The sequence below is a fragment of the Pinus tabuliformis genome, chromosome 2_1, assembly GCF_031772625.1.
Source record: "Pinus tabuliformis cultivar Carrire ecotype Pingquan chromosome 2_1, CPIR1, whole genome shotgun sequence".
Taxonomy (NCBI): Eukaryota; Viridiplantae; Streptophyta; class Pinopsida; order Pinales; family Pinaceae; genus Pinus; species Pinus tabuliformis.
Genome location: NC_142299.1, coordinates 565,239,605 through 565,262,702, shown reverse-complemented (window position 1 = coordinate 565,262,702; position 23,098 = coordinate 565,239,605). Strand labels below are relative to the sequence as shown.

Here is a 23,098-nt window from a genome sequence, read left to right as displayed (position 1 = left end):
AAAGTTTATTTCATGTAGAGAAAAGTTCACGCACTTTTATGCAGAGAAAAGTTTATTTCATGTAGAGAAAAAGTTCACGCACTTTCATGCAAGGAAAAGCGCGTATATGTTGGAGAACTTACCTTTGGTCCATGGTAGTTAGTCCTTGGTATTTGAACCTATGGTTTTGGACCATGGTACCTCGTCAGAAGTGTTGATCCCAAGTATTGGGTTCGTGGTATTGGTTTATTATGGTTTTGGTCCGTGGTATTGCATGTAGAGAAAAAGTTCACGCAATTTCATGCAAGGAAAAGCGCATATATGTTGGAGAACTTACCTTTGGTCCATGGTAGTTAGTCCTTGGTATTTGAACCTATGGTTTTGGACCATGATACCTCGTCAGAAGTGTTGATCCCAAGTATTGGGTTCGTGGTATTGGTTTATTATGGTTTTGGTCCGTGGTATTGCATCCAAAAGTGTTGATCTCACGCACTTTCATGGTTGGTTCATGGTATTAGTCCAACAGTTTTTTGATCCTATGGTTTTGGACCGTGGTATTGTGGAAGGCCTAAGACTATAAAAGAGGAAGGAGATCATTTGGCAAAGTATCATCGAATGAATTGAATATCTAATAAGTGTTAGATCTGAAATATCTGTGATTGGGTTATGGTGCACATCTGGATCTGAATGAAGGAGGAACCTTCGCGCATAAAGAAGGATAAGTTCTATTGATGGGTCATAATCTTTATGCTTGAATAATAGTATCTTTGTATGACTTTGATCTGTTATATGAGGCACATGCTTGATCTATAAATCTGACAATTTGGGTAAATTAGTGTCTGAATATTTGAAAGAAGGAATTATCCTTTATAGATCTGCATGCAGGTTTCAGGTTGTTGAAGTAGCGTATATCTTTAAATTATGATCTCGTTGCCTCTGTCTATTGCTGCAGTATTCTGGGTTCAGAATTTGGTGTGTGGTTACTGTTACTGTGTTCTGGGTACAGCTGTCAGAGAAGTGTTTACTTGATTCAGTGCTAAATGGGAAAAGGAGATTGTTTGATGCAGATATACTTGATGATTGATTGATGTTCATGGATCCAGTTTGAAAATTTATGAAAAGTGGTCCTTGAAAGAAAAGAAGTAGGGGGTTGTAACTCCCTTCCAGGAGAGAGAGTTGTAGCTCTCTGCAAGTTGCAGCCTGCGTACTGGTAAAGGACTGCACCAGTACAAAATCATTGTAAAAGGAATTTCTAATTGAAAGAAGATAGAGACATATTGCAGCAGGTGGTTTTCACCCACATTGGGTTTCCACCTTATATCTGGTGTTCTTTGGTGTGACTATCTATTTTTCTTGTTCATGCTCATTATTTTATGGTACTGACATACAATAATTCAAAGTATAAATATATTGAAAAAGTATTAGATAATACTGATTCACCCCCCCTCTCAGTATTATTTCCAACAATACCCAGGAGGGGTGACGCAGTTCTGCGCAGAAGCCACGCAAAGGGTGACACAGAGCCTTCAGAGCTGAAGGATCAGTCACTGATTCTCTAGTGACAGGGTGAGATCATTTCACCAGTCCTTTGTCCAGTATTTTCTCTGTAAAGGATTGCTAGTTGAGCATCCTAGATTTGTACTCGGAATTTTCTCCTGCATAATAATAAACCCTTAGAGTTGTTGCACTGGTTTCCCGCATTGGGTTTTTCTAGGGACTATTTTGTCCAAAAATAATTGTGTCCTATGTATCTTGTTCTTTGCTCAGATTTTTGTTTCATGTAATCAAATATTTTCAAGTAGTGTAGGCTGCAGAAGTAATTTGCTTCAGTATTCAAAGAATAACTTGATACTGTATATTAAAATCAAGTAGGTGAAGTAGATTCAGATTTGCTGGAGTAGGGGTTCCTTGAGGATTAGGAATTTTCACACAGGGGACGTGGGGACGACTGGGGGATGTTTCTCCACGTCCCCAAAAAACGGAAATGCAAGGAAACTCGAGGGGGGACAATTCTTCCCAAAAAGGAAACATTTCCTGCGTTTCCAAAAAAATCGAGGTCAAATCCCTAAAAAAAAATTATAAGATATTATAAATATACTATGAATCGATGGGGGCGGAAGGGTCTTTTTGGTTATTTCATATTTGGGACACCTCACAGCCACTGTCGCGTGCACTCGACTTCGCTCTCAGTGGAGACATTCGCTCGCAAGTTGTAACACTCATGTTGCATTTCCGACAATAACGCACAGCCACAACGCACAGCAGAGCACAGTGCATTCTTCACCTGAGTATTTGGAGGCACCAACAACACGATGGGATGTTGATCCAAAGGATGATGCACAGGTAGATATGGAGGAGGGACTTAATGAGACACAGACGTGGTTGGTTGGTGTGCCACTTACCATGTTTCATAATGCAAGCGATTCTAATTCAGATGGTGACATGGTTGATCTTGATCTATTCATGCAACAGTTGGATGTAAAGACTAGCAGGGCATTACCTTGAGCAACTACGCTCATTTGTCATTTGATATGTTCTTATGTTATTTGTTTTTCTGTTTCAGACTTCAATTATAGACTTTAGTTTGTTTTGAATGTTGATATATGATATATTAGACTTGAAACTATAAAAATTTGAATCTTGATGTATCAGACTTGACTTTTATTTCAATATTCGGTATTTACAGTTGGAACTTAATATGGTTTAAGCTTTTATTTTCATTGTACAATGTTACAGTTACATGTATGATTGTATCATGCTTTTCGTTTTAAATTTGTTTCAGTTATATTATTCATCAATTTATCCTTTATGATGTAAGTGTTAGATAATGATAAAGACAGTTAAATTATAAAATTCCAATGATATATTTATAATTTTTTAATATTTTACTATTTTTGTTGGGGTCCCTTGTGTTAATGACCTCGATGTCCCCCATGTTTTCAAAAAATTGGTGGGGAGCTTTTGCATAGTCGCTCATGTGTTTCCCCGCTCCCCTGTCCCCATGTCCCAAAAACTTGGTGAAACAATGGATTTATCCTAAAACTAATGTTCTCTACCATTGAGGAGTTAATACGTTATGTGGAAGCAAACAACTAGGGTGCCCCACTTGTTTTAATTTGGTTTTGTAGGTATATTGGTTCGAAGGTTCTAAACCAATTCGTGAGAAGACTTTATTATCTCAAGGGCTTCGTATCTTGTCACCCAAAGAGAACAAAGGTTGGAGACGTCACATAAGAGGGTCACTCCTAAGGAAAATCAAAGCTACAAGGAGGATTAAGACAAAGTGGGGGTGACTTCAGGAAGGACCAAGCCCACTCCCTAGACATAAGCCAAGCATAGCAACTTAGAGAGATATCTAGTTCACACTTCAGCAAAGGGTGAGATGTCAACCCTAATTTTTCGATGAAAACATGCACTTAATTTTAGATTTTGACCTTTTATATTTATTAAATGCAATACCTTTCAATAGGGAAATAACAACTGGGCAATAAATTGTTATTAAATGTGGATTTAAGCTATCAACCCTAGTTACCACAAACTTAAGAGAGAAAGGAGAATTAAAATGATCACCACAAGCTAGTCTAATGCTTTCTCTCAATTGGGCAATGGAGTCAATGATGGCGAGGTCAAAGATAGAGGAACCTGGATGAGGTGGGTATAAAACTAAAATGCAGTGTTCCACGGGGACACGTCCCCCCACCTAGGAAACGCGCCCCCACACTTCCTTACGCTCAGGGGACATGGAGACAACTAGGGGACATTTCTCCACGTCCCTAAAAACGGAAATGCGAGGAAACTCAAAGGGGGGGCAATTGTTCCTAGGAAAGGAAACATTTACTGTGTTTCCAAAAAAAATCGAGGTCAAATCATTAAAAGAAAAAGTCAAATCCCTAAAAAAAATTATAAAATATTATAAATATACTATGAATCAATGGGGGGAAGGGTTTTTTTTGGTTATTTCATATTTAGGACTCCTCACAGCCACCGTCGCTTGCACTCGACTTCACTCTCAGTCAAAACATTCGTCTGCAAGTTGCAACACTCATGCTGCATCTCCAGCAACATCGCACAACCACAATGCACAACACAGCGCATTCTTCACTTGAGTATTTGAAGGCACCAACAACACGATGGGATGTTGATCCACAAGATGATGCACAGGTAGATATGGAAAAGGGACTTAATGAGACACAGATAGGGTTGGTTGGTGTGCCACTTACCATGTTTCATAATGCAAGTGATTCTAATTCAGATGGTGACATGATTGATCTTGATTTATTCATGCAGCAGTTGGATGTAAAGACTAGCAAGGCACTACCTTGAGCAATGATGCTCATTTGTCATTTGATATGTTCTTATGTTATTTGTTTTTCTGTTTCAGACTTCAATTGTAGACTTTAGTTTGTTTTGAATGTTGATATATGATATATTAGACTTGACTCTAGAAATCTTAATCTTGATGTATCAGACTTAACTTTTATTTCAATATTCAGTGTTCCCAGTTGGAACTTCAATATGGTTTAAACTTTTACTTTCATTGTACAACTTTACAGTTACATGTATGATTGTATCATGCTTTTCGTTTTAAATTTGTTTCAGTAATATTATTCATTGATTTATCCTTCATAATGTAAGTGTTATATAATGATAAAGACAGTTAAATTATAAAATTCCAATGATATATTTATAATTTTTTAGTATTTTACTATTTTTGTTGGGGTCCTTTGTGTTAATGACCCCGACATCCCCCCATGTTTCCTAAAAATTGGTGGGGAGCTTTTGCATAGTCCGCTCCTGCGTTTCCCTGCTCCCTCGCCCCTCATCCCAGAGACTTGGTGGAACAATGCTAAAATGTGTCTTTTAGAAACCCTAGCGACTTTCTCTAAGTGGAGATTTAAGATCAAAGGCAGCATACACAAAGTTCTTTAATAGATCCTTGAAAGACTAAATATGCAAGCCGCAAATAAGCAAGATTTCATAAAGATATTACACCTTTTAATATAGCACAAAGGAAACCCTAATTTCATAAATTCGCATGCAAAATGGAAGAAATCAGCAATAAACTTACACCATTCAATAATCACTTCCTCAATCCAAGACACATCTCCTCATGCCAAATTATCCCTTCCAAGGCAGGTCTCCTCATGCAAAAATATCCCTTCCGAGACAATTCACTCCAACAAGATCATATTGTACCCAAGAGAACAGAACAAGAGAGCTAGTGCTCACTTATCAAGAGAAAGAAGTGATTTGAAGCGTGATGATTCATAATGAAAGTGACTCCCCTCTATTTATATGAGGGTAACCAAGTCACCTTTCAATAATTTACAAGTAAAAGCCCTAAAAGTTTACTTGAGAGTTCAACTAGGCCTAAAGGTCACAAGATAGCTTCAAAAGATAAAAAAAACATCAAAATAGCCCACACATGCAGAAATAATTGCTCTCCATTATGACATCATCCTCTCAAAATGGTCAATCTCCACCAAGAAAGTGACAAAGAGGCTCATGAGTACTCCTCACTCCAAGGAACCATCAAAGGACACAAGTATATCTCCAAATAACTCCTCCACCATGACATCATCTCCAAGAAGGCCCATGTCACCCTTCCAAGGCACATGGTGTTAGTTTTTGTAGCACCAGATGTGCTCTAGCCATGAAATTTGGTGGAGAGGCTAGAATACATGTATTCTCCAAAACCTAGAAATCGTTTCCGGAAATTCCACCTAGAAGTGTCTTAATTAGATTATTAACCAAATTTTTAATTATTTCGTAAGTTTAAACTTAGGGAATATGGTTAATTAATCAGTATTAATTAAGATGTGGTGAGAATCATCTAGAAACTCACACGGATCGACAAGGAATTAATTTGGGCCATCGATTATGATTTAATCTTGGTCATTGGTGCTCCAACAGAAGATTATAAGAAGAAGTCGATGGGTAGATGGAAAAATGCACCAGAGCAGATACTCAATTGCTCAAGCAGATCGATTTTCTCAGTGGTTGAAGTTCGGCAAAAGAAAATCAAGTCTGAGAGTGAGTTGCAGGTGGGAGAAAGAGGGCATCAGCAATAGTCTGAGAGTGCAGGACAAATATGGAAGGGGCGGCACAGAGGAGGGATGCAATTCATCAGTGCAGAGTGACGCAGGCACTACGCAGAGGATGACGCAAGGCCAGCGAAAGGGAAGACGGTCCTCTTCAGTGTCAGAAAAACGCTGAGGAGTGTGAAAAATTCATCATTAAATTTCTCTCAGTGACTCTTCCTCAATTTTGGCTATCCGTATCTTGTATAGAAATTATTGCTGAAGATTAATAAAAGAAACCCTCATCTACTGCACCAGTTTTCCCACATTGGGTTTTTCCGGGGACAATTGTCCAAAAATAATTGTCATTGTGGTTATATATGTGCTAGTATTTTTCCTTGCATTTATTTTCCGCAGAATTTTATTTGTGTAGGCTGCAGTGTATATGTTTCGATATTTGCCGTAGAAAACTACAAATAATTTGTTTAATCAATTTAACAAATAGAAGAAATAATATAAGTTGCTATAGTAAAATTTGAAACATATACGCAACGAGACAACGAGGTTCATTAAGCCCAACAGACACGTCTCTTCAACCCCATCGACTTGTATATATAGAGGTGCCTTAATCCTCATTTAAAACATCTATCTCATGATTTTTTCTCTCTGAGAAAGTCGCAGAAAGATCCTCAACGAAGGAAGAAAGGCTTGAAGTCATCCTTAGTGGGTTGTTTTCTGCTGGCAATGGGCTGAGGTAGTTAGGAGTGTTTTGTTTTGGATTTTCTACTCTGTCACAGGAGCTGAGATACTTATGAGAGAGAGCCGCAGGAACTAAAGGTTTTTCTCGGCAGTATGTATGGGCCTTCTAATCATTTCAAAATCGGATTCTTGAACAACAAATAAGATCGAGTCTGGGTGCAACCTTTGTAATGACCTACTCCGAGTAAGGACTTTAGTGCTCATTCTAAGCCTTTGTTCTGGCCGCAGGATAGAAGCTGCTACAGCAGCTGATTAAATCACCTATTTCAGGGGACGTAATGCCTAGAGAGGCTCTTCTCTTCAAGCCGCAGCAACCTGAAGGAACAACACAATTAATCTAGGGCTTCTCCTTGTGATTGGCACAGGGTTGCCTTTATCCTTAGGCCTTCAAGTGGACATCAAGAGAGCGGTCCTCTGTGAGAAGGATGCATTGTGATTTAGGGTTGTTGGTATGCTCTTGATTCACTGAAGTTATTAGATCCTCTATTGGCAAGTTGTCTTCATTGTACTCTCACTGCTGAAAACTTGATTTAAATAATAAGAAATGGTTTTCCCCATCTTGGGGTTTTTCCCTGGCTTGTGCCAATTTCTGTGTTCTCTTGTCTTGGCTTGTCTTTTGCTTATAACTACTCATGTTTTTCTTCTTTTACTATCAATGGGTAATAATTTATGTGATTGCTATGGAATTAATCTTGGAGCTCATAAGATTCATTGATGTAATTGTACAAGTAAAGAACATATTAAATTTAACAAAATATCAGTTTCAAATAATTTAAGCATTATTTCTAAATCAAACTAGTGAACTAGATAGAGAGAGAGAGATAAGAGAATATTGGACCAAAAATGCAGGCTTCAAGGTTTCTCTTGCTTGGAGGTTGCAGGGTTCAACAGTTCCAAAGGACAATGTAAAATGCCAAGATCACTCTATTGTGCCTATTCGTGATGGTGTTGGTTTTGAGGGGCGCCATCAGCATGAATATTTTTGGGAACACTGGAGCAAGATTTACTTGAGATTAATAAGAATCTCATCATGGACCAGCAGGGGGAGCCACACAAAGTCCTAACAGAGGTCATTATAGAGTGTTTTTTGGTCATGCAATAGCGTTAAGGCTCCTTTGTGCTTGTGTGGCTGAAAATCACACCCAAGTTGGGCCATAGGAGATAGGAGGCCATCACACGAGAATCGAGATGCTCATGGCCATTGGACAGAAAGTTCACTATCAGTAATGGTCACAATGTAGACAAAAATTCATGGAAGGTAGAGAACTTGGAGGAAGCCATCCATATATGGTAAAGGTTACTAGGTTTCAACATTTTTCTAGTCAGGTTATGGAGACAGATTGTAGAGATTAGGGCAATGGCAAGATGAGAAGATGGAAACTGAAATAGCAACAATGCATAATTAAATTTAAAAAAAAACAAAATTATTATAATGGAGTCAAAACTTTTAATTGCATGTAAATGGGCACACCATTACAAGACCTGGTAAGGAATGCATATCATTGGTAAGTTACAAGTAAAGTCTAGACGTACACCTAGGTGAGAGGGGGGCATGTTGGATTCCTAAATACCAATGTTGCATTAATCGTTATCGGGATTAAATCGGCGCGGGGAAAAAATCGGAAAAAATCCGAATTATCGGGAAAAAATCAGAAAAAAAAAAATCGTTTGGTACAAAAATATTCATTTTTTTTCATTTTTTTTCAATTTTTTTAATATCTAAACCATCTACAACATAAAATAAATACATTGACACATAAATATGATAAAAAAACTAATATATAAGATGTTTAATATCATTTATAGCGCTAAAATCACACATAACATTGAATCATGTCCTGAATAGTAAGTCCTGACTCCTGAGTCCCAACTCAGCCTCAAAACATCAACAAAAAATATGATAATGTATCTCATCATGTCATAATGTCATATACAATAAAATGAAAGTCTAATCCTATTGATTTCCTTTGCCCCTCTTGCGAGAAAATGCCACAGCTTTCCCTTTCCCTCTAGATGTAGGATGTTGATGCTCGTGCTGGTGGAGATGGCAGTGGAGTCTAATGTGCTCTAGAAGCTGAAGAACTAGAAGTAGGAGCTATAGGAGGTAGACCACGTCCTCTACTGGTGGCAGTGGTAGCCCGAGCAGGCGGTGTCACCTCCTCCTCCTGTTCCTCCTCCTCCTCTACCTGCTCCTCCTCCTCCTCCCCCTCCACTACATCCTGCACTAACCAATCATCAGCAGAATCCATGAGAGGCCTCTCGGACTCAACCCTCCATGCAGCAGTGGTGTCAATCCCATCCAATGAGATGGCATCCACATCAGGTGTCCTCTCAAGTTGCCTCACCCACAATCGAAGATTGTAGTAGACGTAGACCATGTCATTAAGTCGCTGGGACTCCAACCTGTACAAAGATCATGAAATAATAATTAATAATTATAAAAAAAATATTGTTTAATGAATTCAAAAATTTATTTGGAGATTTGCAATATTTTAAATGTTTAAGTGTTAACCTGTTGTGCTTCTTGTTGTGTTGCACTCACATCCTGAGGAGCTACATGTTTGGCTGAGGATGCGAATGGCAAGCTTTTGCAGAAGGGGTACCCTGCCACCATACATTTTCCACCATGCATCTATAACAAAATCACAAATAAAATTTTAAATAAACATAAGAAAAAAATGGAATTTGAAGAGACAATGAAATTTGAAACAAAGTTACAAACTAAAAAATACCTGGCATTTTAATCGTCCTATCAGTGATAGCCATCTCAAAGCCAAATGTGCCACCGGCCATCCTATATGTCTCAATTTGTTTAGAGATCACTATACGTTGTTCTGGAGATCGCACCATCTTCTGGACACAGGATAAGAATCCATCCATGATCTCAGCATCAAAATCAAACCCACATGCATAAGAAAATGCAGATTCAGGAAAAGCCCAGCAGCATGAATGGGACGATGGAGTGTGTTGTTCCATCGCTCATCAATCACTCCCCATAGAAGGAGTTGTTTCTGAAACCCATCATCTCCCTTATCATCATAGTAGGCCCGAATGGCTTCTTTGGCCCTGTCCATGGCTTCATACAAATAGCCCATTGCGGGCTTCTCACCATCAACCAACTGAAGAACCTTTACCAAAGGTTCAGTAACAACGCACACCTCCTGCACTCCCGCCCAGAAGTCTTCCTGGTATGAAACTAGTCTGCATACGGCCTCTCCTTCTAGTTTGCGGCTCATTGGCAAAGCACGCCACTCCTCTGAAAGAAACATTCTCTTCACATCCCACATAGAAATCAAGAGGGATTGAAGAGATATGAAACTGGTGGCAAACCGTGTAATGGCGGGGCGCACCAACTCTTTGTTGTTGGTGAATCTTCTCATCAAGTTAAGCACAGATGTATGATTATATATAAATTTTGTAATGCTTTTTGATGAGTCAACAATATCTTTGACAAAGGGAATTTTCCCTATGTCCTCTAACATCAAATCAATACAATGGGCAGCACAAGGTGTCCAAAATAAAGTAGGATGCCTGTCCATAAGCATCCTACCAGCAGCAACATAATTTGCAGCATTGTCCGTTATGACTTGGACAACATGTTGTTCACCCACCTCCAAAATAAACACATCCAGCAAATCACATAAAGTTCTTGCATCTTTGATTTGTGCAGATGCATCAACAGATTTGATAAACATATTCCCCTTGGGACAACTAACCAAGAAGCTTATAAGGGTTCTCCCCTTTTGGTCAGTCCAACCATCTGACATAACAGAACAGCCTATTTGTGCCCATGATGCCCTAAAATCCTCCAATCTTTGGGTGCAGTCACGCTTTTCATTTTGAAGAATTCGGCCTTTGAAATCATGATAAGAAGGGATTTTGTACCCCGGGCCAACACTGGCAATAGCATCAACAGTAGGTTGGAAACATGGATTATTCCTTACAATGCTGAAAGGAATATCACTCCAAAGGAGAAATTTTGCCAGCAACTTGTCAGCTTGTTCTTTCTCAGTTCTTTTTAGCATTGAACCGATAGATGGTTGTGAACCAGGTGTGGTTCGAGGAACAAAAAATGATGATGCAGCTACCGGATTGGTTGATGCTGCAGTAGAACCAGTGCCACTTGGCCCACTTCCTTCAGCTGACCTTTTTAGTTGCCTTTTGAGTTCTTCTTTGGCCTCTCTATTCTGCTCTAAAGTTTCCAATGCTCTCATGGCTCTTTGGATAAGTTCAGGAGTTGTATTTGTACAAGGCTCCACATCATGTCCAGGGATTTTTGCAAGGTGAAACTTCAACCTGTACACCCCCCCGAACATAGGGTGGCCACACAACTTGCAACTCAAGTTTACTCTATCATTCAGAGCATCAAGTACACCATATTCCCAGAAAGGATCCAATTTCCTTGGCATGTTTGTTTTTGAATTTTGAAGTTGCAAACTTGAAGTCTTGAATGGTGTTTTGGTGCAGTTGTGAACCTATGGGAAAATAAGGATTAGGATTACAATTTAGCATTTACAAAATTACAAGTTACAAATTTACAAATTACAATTTAGTATTTTAATTTTTAATTTTTACATTGATGATTGTACAATGAAAATCCAAGTTACCCGTAACCCAACCTAAAACAACCATTCCAAAGTTCAAAGTTTCAAACACAAATTACCCAACCATTCCAAACCCAAGTTACCCAACCAAATGGCAAAAACAATGAAAAAAACATAAACAATGTTTAAAAAAAAAAAAAAAAAAAATATTGGTTCCCATAGTCATACCAAGTTACCCAACCGAAAACAATGAAGAAATACAAAAAAATATTTAAAAACAATGAAAACAAAAGAAAAATGGTGCCCATACCAAGTTTCCCAACCAAAAACAATGAAAAACATACAAAAACAATGTTTTTAAACAATGAAAACAAAAAAAAATTAATCCTCATACCGTTTCTATGGAGAAATCGGTGGTCTCCTCTTGATTTTCTCCTCTAAGCACTTAGATTTGGCTAAAAACCCTCTTCAGCTTGGTCTCCAAGAGCTCCTCCTCCCTCCGCGCGCGACTGTCCAAATGAGCACATGAAAAACCCAAAAAAACGTTATAAAACCATGCTGTCGCGACCCCCGGCGATTTTTTCATAAAAAATCGCGATTTTTTCGTTTTTATCGCGATTTTTTCAATAAAAATCGGCAAAAAAAATACCAGCGATTTTTTCGTTTATTTATCGCGATTTTATCGGCAGAGGGAAAAAATCACGATTTTTTCATTTTATCGCGATTTTATCGCTATTTTCACAACACTGCTAAATACCCTGGTTATAAACTTAAAAGGGAGGGCCTAGAGGTGAGCAGTGTTGGCTCATTTGGCTGGTTTGGCTGGATTTAGTCAGGGAAATCCCAAGTCAAGTTTAAAGAGGGGAATGTTAGGTTAAACCATTAAACTTGACTCTATGAAAAAGTCAAAGTTGCTAGGTCAATGGTGGTGGTTTCAGGCACATGGTTTTGGTAGTTCGTGTTATTTGATCCCGTGGTTTACATTTGATGAAGCCTTTAAATTCTTGGGGATACCCCATTGTAATAGGCCAGAGTTGAGCAAAGGCTCACTTGGCCGTCTTGGTCGGGTTTGGCCGAGCAATAATAGATCTCTTCACTGGTTTTTCTTGGTTTGGGTCTTCCAGAATAAAACTCGTGAATTTTATGTGCTGTTGTTGCTATGATTATTTTCTTTTAAATTGTCTCTATTATTTTTTTCAAAGGAACACCACTACTTACCACTATTTGTTCTATGGGCATTATAGCTTACTAGGAATGCTGCCCTCTCCCAAGACAAGGTACCAATCCCTGGCATGACCTACTACAACACAAAAGGTGCTAAAAAAATATAAGAAAAAGCAGAGAGTGATCAGAGAGCTGGCGATAAACAGGTCCACCTCCTCTAGGTTTTTTGATGGAGGTGCTAATCAGAACTCACAGAAAGTTGTGCAGGAGACATCCTCCATATATCATATCAGCGTAAGGTCAAATTTGTGTGTCAATTGGGTCCAGGCACAAATAATTTGGCAGAAGTAAAGGCAGCCAGTGTATAGTTGACTCTAGCTCCAGAGAAACGGATACAGTACATAAACATCTATGGTGACAACAAAATAGTCATTGACTGGATGCCAGGAACAATAGAAAAAAGAAGCATATGGCTCTATGGAAGAATTCAGCATGCTGCAGATCTAAAATCCAGATTTCAGTCCATACATTTTCATCGTATTACAATGAACATAACTAGGAAGCAGATAGACTCTCCAAACAGGTTCGCAATAGACCCACAGGTTCTCTACTAGGTCATCATCTCAGGGTAGACTTGAGGATGCCCTGCCTCCAAGATTGATAACCATATGATCTTATAATGAGAACTGTCTGAGCATCATTGATGTTTGTTGGTACGGTTTGCCTTGAATCTTTAGATCTTACGATGTATGGGTATGTTATTTTGGCGGTATATGGGGATTCCCTGAGGCCCTTCATGACTGGATACAATGTAACTCCGATTTTAAATAAAGGAAAGAGGTAATATTTTTCTTGCTTGAATCCTTTTCAGTAATGTAGTTCGCTGTACAACAACTATTCCAAAACCTTCACATATACAAGATAAGGGTTATAGTTAACAACCTCAAGAGAGCATCAGCAAGTGCAAGGGCTTCAGGACTCGCTTCTGCAATCAAACCAGGAGCCTGAGAAGGAGAGACTAAAATTAGAAAACACGTCAGAATCAAATAAATCACCAGCAAAGCCATCTACAAGATGCATGGACTCTAAAATAGTAATTGGAAATGTATTACTAAAGAAAAGTCTCTGTACATTGTCTAGATCATAGAATCTACACATGTTACTCTTGATTCAATTATTTTCTGAGATGCCTAACAAGGTATCTAGCTGGACAAACAGAAAAATAATAACCACTACTCATCAACGAAGGAAAAGAACCATACAGCTTGCCCAATTTCTGCCATCAGACATGCAAGGCCAAAGATAATTTTTTCATTTCCACTTGTAAGCGCTGGTAGCAAAAGTCCATCTTTCAATGATTGCATCCTACAAAGCAACACTTGTGGTAAGCCCTGCATAACATTGGATTTAATGAGAAACTGCAGAAGCAAAAGGAAAAAATTGGGAATATGATGGCAAGATGTAAAGAGAATATTAAAGGCATCCATGAAGAGACCATAGGTTTTCACAATGCAAATTTTTTGTCCTGTGATTAACCTGGAACTTTAAGAACATAAAAATTTAAAACATAATATCCAGTTTCTTTTTACTTTTTCAAAATTCTCTTCTAGTTACAAAAGTGTTGCAATTAAGGAAGGTATTTCGAATATCTGAAAGGACATATTTCTCCAAGTTTTGGTCCAGGGACACTGGGTCTAAAGCTAAGCTAAGTTGTTGTACCTGCTCTGGTATCTATACAGACAGTTCAATTATCTACAATTAAAAAAATGAATATGCAATTATATCTTCAACAAATGTACTTTTACTTTTTTGTAGGAGCATTATCCCCTATACCATCTGAAATCCGGCCCTATTCCCCATGTCCCTGAAACTCTTTCTACTACTCCTAAAACTTGATTCAACAAAAACAGTCACTAGATCTCTAAAATAGGGGAAAAACATTAAAATTTACCTCACAATTCTAGTCATGGGCAAATTACATACAAAGATCACATCATCAATCAAGCCCATAGTTTTAAAATATAGTATAGCTGGATATTATGTCGTTTCAATATAGTATAGCTGGACATCAATCTTTGTTCGTTTCTTTCCATGACACAATAATTATTTGCTTAGGCTGTTGCACCCCTCCTGGTCATAACACTGATTATATTTGCAGTTAACAGTTTTAATTAATATTAATTATATTTTATTTAAGTCAAAGAGCCATAACCAATGGTCACAAAAGGGCATGAATACGATAGAAAATCTCAACCATGTCCTTTGCCTCAGATTCACCACTCAGCTTCCCAATATAAAATATTATTTTTCCAAATATTCATGTCTATTTTCATTGGCAAGTGCATTTGGTCCTTGGATATGGCCTTAAGGCTTACAGCCTTTTGTGGTCATTTGGAGCACAACATATGCCATAAGAAAATCAAACCATGCTAGTTAATAACACAATGCCAGGCATGTCACTGAGGTGCTACCTTGGAATAAACCCTATCACATTTACAAATTTCAGTGAATACAACTAGAAACACCCAGAAATAATAACCATTACTCATTACCTCGTGGCAACTCACAAGCTCAGTAAGGACTTCTACTGCCAAGTCAAATGAAGAGAAGACCTGCAATCAAAATTTCCATAGAAAACCATACTGTAAACAGAAATACAGACAAAAGTAACTCAAGCATATTAACTAATTATAGCTTCAGAACAAACTGTGATTGCACAACAAGTGAATATATGTTGCTCAATCAAATGTTACATTTTAAAACACTGTTGCAGAACAAACCTGAAAACAAACCTGAGCATGAAACAATAAAAAGTCAATTTCTCAATCCAATTCCATGCAAAATTACAGCAAGTCTTAAGTAAATCGATGCAAGCAAATAAAATAAATGAAAGCTGTTACCTGCAATGAATTATATACAAAATTAAGCAGTGGATGTGCTGGCAAAGTATTTAGGGGAATCTCCGTAAAGCACCCCACCCGGACCTGTGGTGACCATTTTAACAAACACCTTGATAAAATCATAATATGTTTATAATCTAAATCTTCGAGTACTGTGCAACTTGTTTGAATAGAGGTAAACCTAAAATCTTGTTTTATGCACTAGATCAACATCAAGAATCTTGACATGGCATAAGAATGTTAATCATGAATTCATTCCTAGTGTCCCACATTTTCTACAGTATCCATGATTACTAGAGAAGACAAGCACTGATAACTGATCCTTGATGAGTGGAAAAAACCATTTAATAGGCATTATAATCAAAAAAGCCAACATCTAAAATAATGTGCAAACACTATAATAGAATAGATGATTTTGAAATGTTCATGGAATGTGTTGGTAGGTGGCATCTAAAATAATGTGCAAACACTATAATAGAATAGATGATTTTGAAATGTTCATGGAAAGTGTTGGTAGGTGGCATTGCAATAATAAATCATTTCTTCTTCAATGAGATATACCCCAATCGACAGTACTTTCTTTATCTATCATTTTATATTCCTTCTATCAAACATGTGGAATCGAGATTTTCCAGATTATTAAGGGTGCCATAAAATATAGCATATTATCTGATTAGCTCAATCATAGAAGATAAGCATCCAACAAGAGGGTATCAGAATCAGTCCATGTTCCTAACAACTAGATAATCTGCTTCAAGAAATGAAGGAAAAGCTCAAAAGGATCATGTTTAATGGGAATATATTCCCAAAAATTACAAAGGTAATATACAGTGCAAAGTTTCAAATTATAGCATATTATCCGATTAGCTCAATCATAGAAGATAAGTATCCAACAAGACGTTATCAGAATCAGTGCATGTTCCTCACGCCTAGACAATCTGCTTCAAGAAATGAAGGAAAAAGCTCAAAATATAAGGTCTGCGAGATTTAGCACCAAATTTACACTATAAGTTCTGCGAGATTTAGCACCAAATTTACACTATAAGGTCTGCGATATTTAGCACCAAAGCAAAATATGTACATGAATTTTACACCATAGTCCACGTACAAAACAGAGGCACAAAAATGGGGTGCTACCTCTAAGCAGCTTTGAGCTATAACCTTGGTTGATTAAAGTAGTTGCACTGCATATCTATCAATAACTTGCTCCTAATCATTGTAATTGCAGATGCTGAACACTGATTATCAACAGTGGCATTAAAAGTTAGGGGTGTAGTTTTCTATGGTAAGAGAAATCGTAGCAGAATTTTTTGCCATGGTAAGTGAATGGAAGGAGAAGGTTGTAGAGCTAAAACGAAATGCAAGCTTTGAAATGAAAGACAAGAACCCTCTAGCGTATCAGAGTAGGCATCAAGAAGTTTTGCCTCCTCAAAACAAACCCAAAAAGAAAGGCACAAACACTCTAATCACAACAACAACCTAGTCTTGATGGTCAATTATCTAAGATTGCAACTGTACATCACTCAACAGACGTTAAAGGATATCAATCAAAGACATGCTTATAGCATGGTATTATTAACAAAAAATATCTAAGTCAAGAAGCTAGAGAAATAAATGAGTTTGCAAGTTGCAACAAAATTTCCTTGAAAATCAATTACCAAAAGAGTGTAGATGCATATCACTCAATGTGCAAAAAAGTATAGTTATCAAAGAATATAGCATAATACTCGAACAGAAAAGATTCAAGTCAAAAAATAAGAAAAGATATTGTCTAATCTCCATTGTAGAAATTTTACGCCTTTTCTGGCTGCATCTATCATCAATCTTTTTTCATTTGCTTCAAGAAAACTACTTATGAGGAAAGGAAAACCAGCAAAGAACAAGAAAACTGAAAGAATGATGCAAGTAACAAAGCTCACCCAGCTCAGTAAGCATCTCAAAATCTTGCGATTCTTTTCATGTATTTGAATATGTTCACCAACTTTGTCTTCACTCTGCTGCAATAGAAATTCAAGAACAGCAGGAGTATGCGAGAGAAGCTAGCAACCAAAACAGGTGTCAGCACAACTGAATCAGTGAAAAACATAAGCTTCAAGAAAGATGTTCAGAAGTAACAAATTGCTTGCACCCCTATGTTAAAGACAATTAAATAAGTACCATATATCCAAAGATAGAACTATCATGGCTTAAGCAGATGGTATATTTTTTAATTTTGCCACTTATTTTTATGAGTGAAAAGGATCAGGATAAGTCCTTATAACTAGGAAATATATATATAACCTTTATAGTTTCTAGAAGCTTTTTAAAATTCGAAAATACTACTCTTCAACCAAATCAGTCTACATGGAAGTAAAGCCTCTACTCATCAAAGAAATGGATGGAAAACATAACAAAATTTAGTAGAAATCTAAAAACATTCATGATTCCAATTTTTGTACTTCATGAAACAAAAGGAGTTTAAGTTTAGGCTATTCCAAAAAGTTTTAAAGTCCATATAAATGTTACTGAGCTGCATTATCAAAGACATTTGCACACTTCACTATATTGTACTAACCTTGAATGAAAATTTTGATATTACTAATCTAAAATACACAAACACTATAATATTAAAATTTGGATGCACACTAACAACCGAACCCAACAGTGTGGATGGTAGGTGCACGGGCGATCATCATTGATCCCAGATAGATAAGATAAGATAATTTTATTAATATCCATTGAGTGACCACAAAACTAAGTCAATGGGATTGAAGAGTACAACTAGTGTGAATACAATGTGGGAGTTCAAGCTATGTGAGTCTCCACGATAAGTGAATACAATGTGGGATGGTGATACAAAACACTAAGTGAGTCTCCTAAGTCTAATGGCTAAGGGTGTGGGGGGTGAAGTGGGCACTAAAGCAACTTTTGCATGAGTTTTGGGAAAGCCCTCTAACAATCAAGCTCAAATATATGCCTTGCTTCAAGTATTGCATATAGTTGTTGACCACCAAATTCAATCATTGAAAATTATAGGAGACTCAAGTGCAATAATCAGACAGCGAATCTCAAAATCTCTCCCATGTGATTTTCCTCCTCTCTCAGTGACTCTGCATTTTCATCTAAGTCAACTGATATGGGGACACGCAGAACACGCAAATTCGAGTGTCCGACATAGGGCACATAGACCCCCCAGAACAGGACACATAGGACACGTTATATATTATTTTATTAAAAATATATATATATATATATATAATAAGATATTTCTTCCACAAATTCCCATTCATGATACAAATTCAGACATAGATCTAGATTCATCATTCTACATTGTAAATTTAAAATTTGTAAGTTGTACAATGTAACATTATGCATACAAATACAATTGTGATAGATTCATCAACGATCCAATAGGAGAAAGACAAGAAACTGCAATTTTAAGACAAGAACCTGCCATTTCCTCATTAAGTCATCAAAATCAAAATGTGTTACATAGGTAGTAGCAATGCCAATGGCAAATAGAAATAGCAAATACAAAACAACTACAAGGTAGTAGGTAGCTCATCAATCATCATCATCAAAATCAGCATCATTGTCATGCTCACCAATGCTCTCCTTTGTTGCATCCTCCTCCTCTGTATCCAATGTAATCTTTGCATCTGTTGGTGCAGAGGATGACCCCTCAAGAGTATCACCATCATCAAAAGTGACGGGCTCTAGCACTGGGTCATTAAGATCCAAGTTGGCCAATGCCAAATCAACACTGTTGTCCAAACCCATATCATCAGGAAAGACATCCCACATCTTTGGCTTTCCCTTCAATCACTCATCCCTCTGCTTGTAAATAAGACGAAGGTTGGTGTGCACATACACCATTGTCTCTGCCCTACACTGCTCAAGCCTACTCTTCTTGACACTATACAAATTCTCATATGTGCTCCAGTTCCGCTTGAAACAAGAGAATGAAATCACCTGAAAGAGGAGCCTCATGGCTAACTGTTGTAGAGGAGGGCTTGTTTCCCCATAAGTTGCCCACCAAGAATAGGGCTTCCTAGCCCCCATGTCTCTAATCACATCATAACCTGCAAATCGCCCAATGCCAGTGGAAAACTCTGCAAAGGCATCCTCCACCTCATCAAGGGATGCTTTATCCTTAAATATTCGCCTCAATGCATCCTTCCTCCCCTATGAAATTTAACCATCCATGTGAGGAGGGAATTTGCGAGAAGGTCCACCATTCAACCACTCATGGTTGTAGTTGTTGAAGTTTCTAAGTTTACTTAGTTAAAAACCCTCCATGCACTTTATTTGATTTATTCCTACCTACTTGTTATATTCCTTAACAAGTTATTTACAATGTAAATACTGAAAAATAAACACTAGGCATGCTCAACATATTACAGATCAGCAACTAAAAGAAACAACAACAAACACAGCACATGACACCATTATTTTTGGACTAATGTCCCCAAAAAAACCCAATGTGGGAAAACCGGTGCAACTATCTGAGGGTTTTCTTATTAAGCAATATCAAAGTACAATCTAGGTGTCGAAACTAGCCTACCCAACAAAGAATTTTCTTAGCAATAATACCTCTCCGTTTCTGACAAATCTACTGGCTAAAACCCCGGAAAATCCTTCCAGCAACTACTCAGCACCAATCTGCCCCAGAAACCCCAGTGTCTGCCCAATCTGGACTGTGTCAGACTCTCCTAGCCCAGCGTTGGCCTTGCGTCAGCCCCAGGAGGCCCTGCGTCAGCTCTCTGAGCCTCTAAGTCAACTACGCTAGCTTCTCTGGTGCTCTGCGCAGCAATTAGCTACCTCTGCGTGGCCCTGCGTGAGCACAGGCTGCTCCTGCGTCTCTCTCTCTTACTGCTCTGTTGCTGTCCCGGCTTTATCTCTGCCTCTCTGTCTCTCTGTATTCAATGCCCCTCAGCTGCTCTCCAATCACTGATTCTATCTCTCTTAGCAAACCCCGCTCTAGAGAATAGAATGACTGATCACTCTGGTGTGTTTCTCCAAGTGACCCTCAAGCCTCCTCTTATACTTTTCCTATTGACATCTCAACGGTCGAGATTAAGTCCCTAATCAACAACTAAGATTAAATTTGGCTTGATCCATGTCTTTTGGACCATTCTAACACAAATTCATATTAATACACATTAATATTTTATTTTCCCTAAGTTTAGACTTAGGGACTCCATTAAAAATATTAATTATTTTAATATCTCCTAATCTGTTTAAAATCTACCCAAACCCTTTCTGGGTATTGGAGATCTCATGTGCCCCAACCTCTCCACCAAATTTCATGGCTAGAGAACATCCAATGCTACCCCAAATCAACGAGGATTGTGCTCTAGCAATACTCCTTACTGAGTATTACTCTGATCATCCAGCATCGGCACCTGTGTTGATGCTAGGCCTTCCTGCCCAACATCCTCTGCACTACTGCTTCCCATGGTTCTGTCATTGTCACTGCTGCATCTATACGACAACTTCCTCTGCATCTGTGTTGTTGCTGGTCCTTTCTCCCAGCACTCATCCGCACTGCACTTCCTCTCATCATGTTGCATCATGCTACCCACTACTGCATTGCAACTCAGTTACTGAGAAGTAAGTAACTGATCTCCCAACCTGACCTCCCTCTTGGGCTAGAGACACCCACTGATGTTGAAGCTCGCTCTGTTGCTAACAAGTGCTCCCTCTCTGACCTCTACGTTGCTGCAACAACTCCCTGCATCTCGCACTGTTGCACACCTCTCGGTGCTTTCCTGCACTGGTGCAACACTGCCTCTCGCACTGCTGCAACCTGCTAGCTTTGCGCTGTCTCGAGACTCCTGCACTGTAGCTCTCTCTGTCGCTCCATCCGCATCCGTCTCTACCCACTCAGCCAATCCTCCTACTCCTCATTAGGGCTCCCGTAGCAAGGTCTAATCCAAGAGGCTGGGTACCTCGAGGATCTTGCCCCTCATCCCCTGTGGTCCATCTGACTACAGCTCGTTGTCTCCCCACTTCCGCTCAAGTGGCGTGTGCACTCATGGCACAGTCATCGTCTGTCAAAACTTCCTTCTCTGCCCGTGCTGGTGCTGCCTTAGTCTCAGAAGACTCTCCCTTACTCTTCTTCCTTGGACACTAGGTCGCATAATGACCCAACTCCCCACAGTGGAAGCACTTGATCTTGGAGAGATCTTTCTTCTTTCGCTTTTCCTGCTTTCCCTCAGATGCTAGGGCCACATCTTCCTCCTCTTGCTTGACTTTGATCCCCTTACTGCTGCTACCTGTCTTCGACTGTCGTCTGATCTCTTCCTGGCGAACAGCTACCCACATCTCGTTCCAAGGTGGAAGTGTCCCTCTGCCCAGTATACTCTAGACAAATACTTCCCAATCTTCTGAGACAGCATTCAGGGTTGTCCTCGCCATCAGCTCCTAATCCAATGTCGCTCCTATAGCAGTCATTGGTCTCAAATCCCATTCAGTCCTCCAAGGAAGGTGTCAATTGATTGTCCCTTCTTCATCTGATACAACCTCATCTGATTCTCGAGCAGCATTCTTCTCTGTACAGAAGTATGCTGATACAGCTTCTTGAGAGCCTCCCACATCTCAAATGTCGTTTCCTTGTCGACTATATGTGGTACCACATGATCTTGACCCCGTCAAAGATGATGCACTTGGCCCTCACCATCGCCTCTTCGTACCTGTCATTATCACCAGGGTCGACTGAGACAGCTATTACCTTCAAGGCGAAGTTCTTGACACAATTCTTGTCAAGCACTGATAAGATTCTAGCCTTCCAAACTGTGAAGTTCAATGCTCCGTCCAGTCTATCCTGGTCTCTTACCCCATGCAGTGCCACGATGCTCTTCTACTTCCCTTCTGGAAGTTCTTTGTTAGACTCCTCTAAATCTCTACTTCCCATCTAGAAGTTCTCTTTTGGACTCCCTCTGAGTCCTGATTTCCCTTGTGGAAATCCTTCTATCACTTGTCGAGATGCCCCCTACTCTGATCGTCTTGTGCAACTGCACTGCTAATCCAGGTTCCTCGGCTAGAAACCCTCAATAACAACTCCTCTAGCCCTGCTCTGTCAGGCACTGTTCTAACCACAATACCTCACCAGCTCCACTCTACAATATTCCTGCAGCCTTCTAGACCCTAGCAACTGCCTCTTTGTGAACTACGTTAGCCCCTCTCTGCCTCAAGCTGGCTCTGCGTCACCCCAGATGGATCTACATCAGCCTTGGGATGCCCTGTGTCAGCCCTCTGGCGCTCTGCGTCAGCAACACTGGCCTTTCTGGGCTCTGCGCAGCTCCCGGCTTCCTCTGTGTGGCCCTGTCTAGCTCTGCGTCACACTCCTTGGCCTCTGCGTTGCTAGAAACAGCTTCTGTCACCTCGGGACAGCTATTTTCTGTTGTTATTGCTCCGCTCGACTGATGTCTTTTAGTCCTCCTATGATCTGCAACCTGGCTCTAATACCATGTTGAAGTTTCTAAGTTTACTTAGTTAGAAACCCTCCATGCACTTTATCTGATTTATTTCTACCTACTTGTTATTTTCCTTAACAAGTTATTTACAATGTAAATATTAAAAAATAAACACTAGTGCATGCTCAACATATTACAGATCAACAACTAAAAGAAACAACAACAAACACACCACATGACACCATTATTTTTGGACTAATGTCCCCGGAAAAACCCAATTTGGGAAAACCGATGCAGCTATCTGAGGGTTTTCTTATTAAGCAATATCAAACTAC

General features: G+C 39.0%; 2 protein-coding genes across 3 annotated transcripts in view; both read right to left on the bottom strand.

Annotated features, from left to right (window-relative positions):
- Window positions 1–17,418, bottom strand: part of LOC149201662 (uncharacterized) — a 245,000-nt gene extending 227,582 nt beyond the window's left edge. For both annotated transcript variants that reach the window (XR_016253877.1, XM_089402971.1), the window contains exons 1-5: window positions 17,286–17,418; window positions 15,367–15,450; window positions 15,019–15,078; window positions 13,729–13,857; window positions 13,409–13,470 (exon numbers count right to left, since the gene is read on the bottom strand). Coding sequence is in view for 1 of the 2 variants with exons in the window: in XM_089402971.1 (XP_089259097.1) it covers window positions 13,409–13,470; window positions 13,729–13,830 (164 nt within the window). In the remaining variant the exon portion in view is untranslated. The remainder of the gene's footprint in view (window positions 1–13,408; window positions 13,471–13,728; window positions 13,858–15,018; window positions 15,079–15,366; window positions 15,451–17,285) is intronic.
- Window positions 8,616–9,372, bottom strand: LOC149201663 (uncharacterized). The gene is made up of 2 exons (XM_089399782.1): window positions 9,271–9,372; window positions 8,616–9,161 (listed from the first exon to the last, which is right to left on the bottom strand). The coding sequence occupies exon 2, from the start codon at window positions 9,134–9,136 to the stop codon at window positions 8,816–8,818; it is 321 nt and encodes a 106-aa protein (XP_089255908.1). The 5' UTR covers window positions 9,137–9,161; window positions 9,271–9,372; the 3' UTR covers window positions 8,616–8,815.
- Window positions 17,419–23,098: the final 5,680 nt, after the last annotated feature.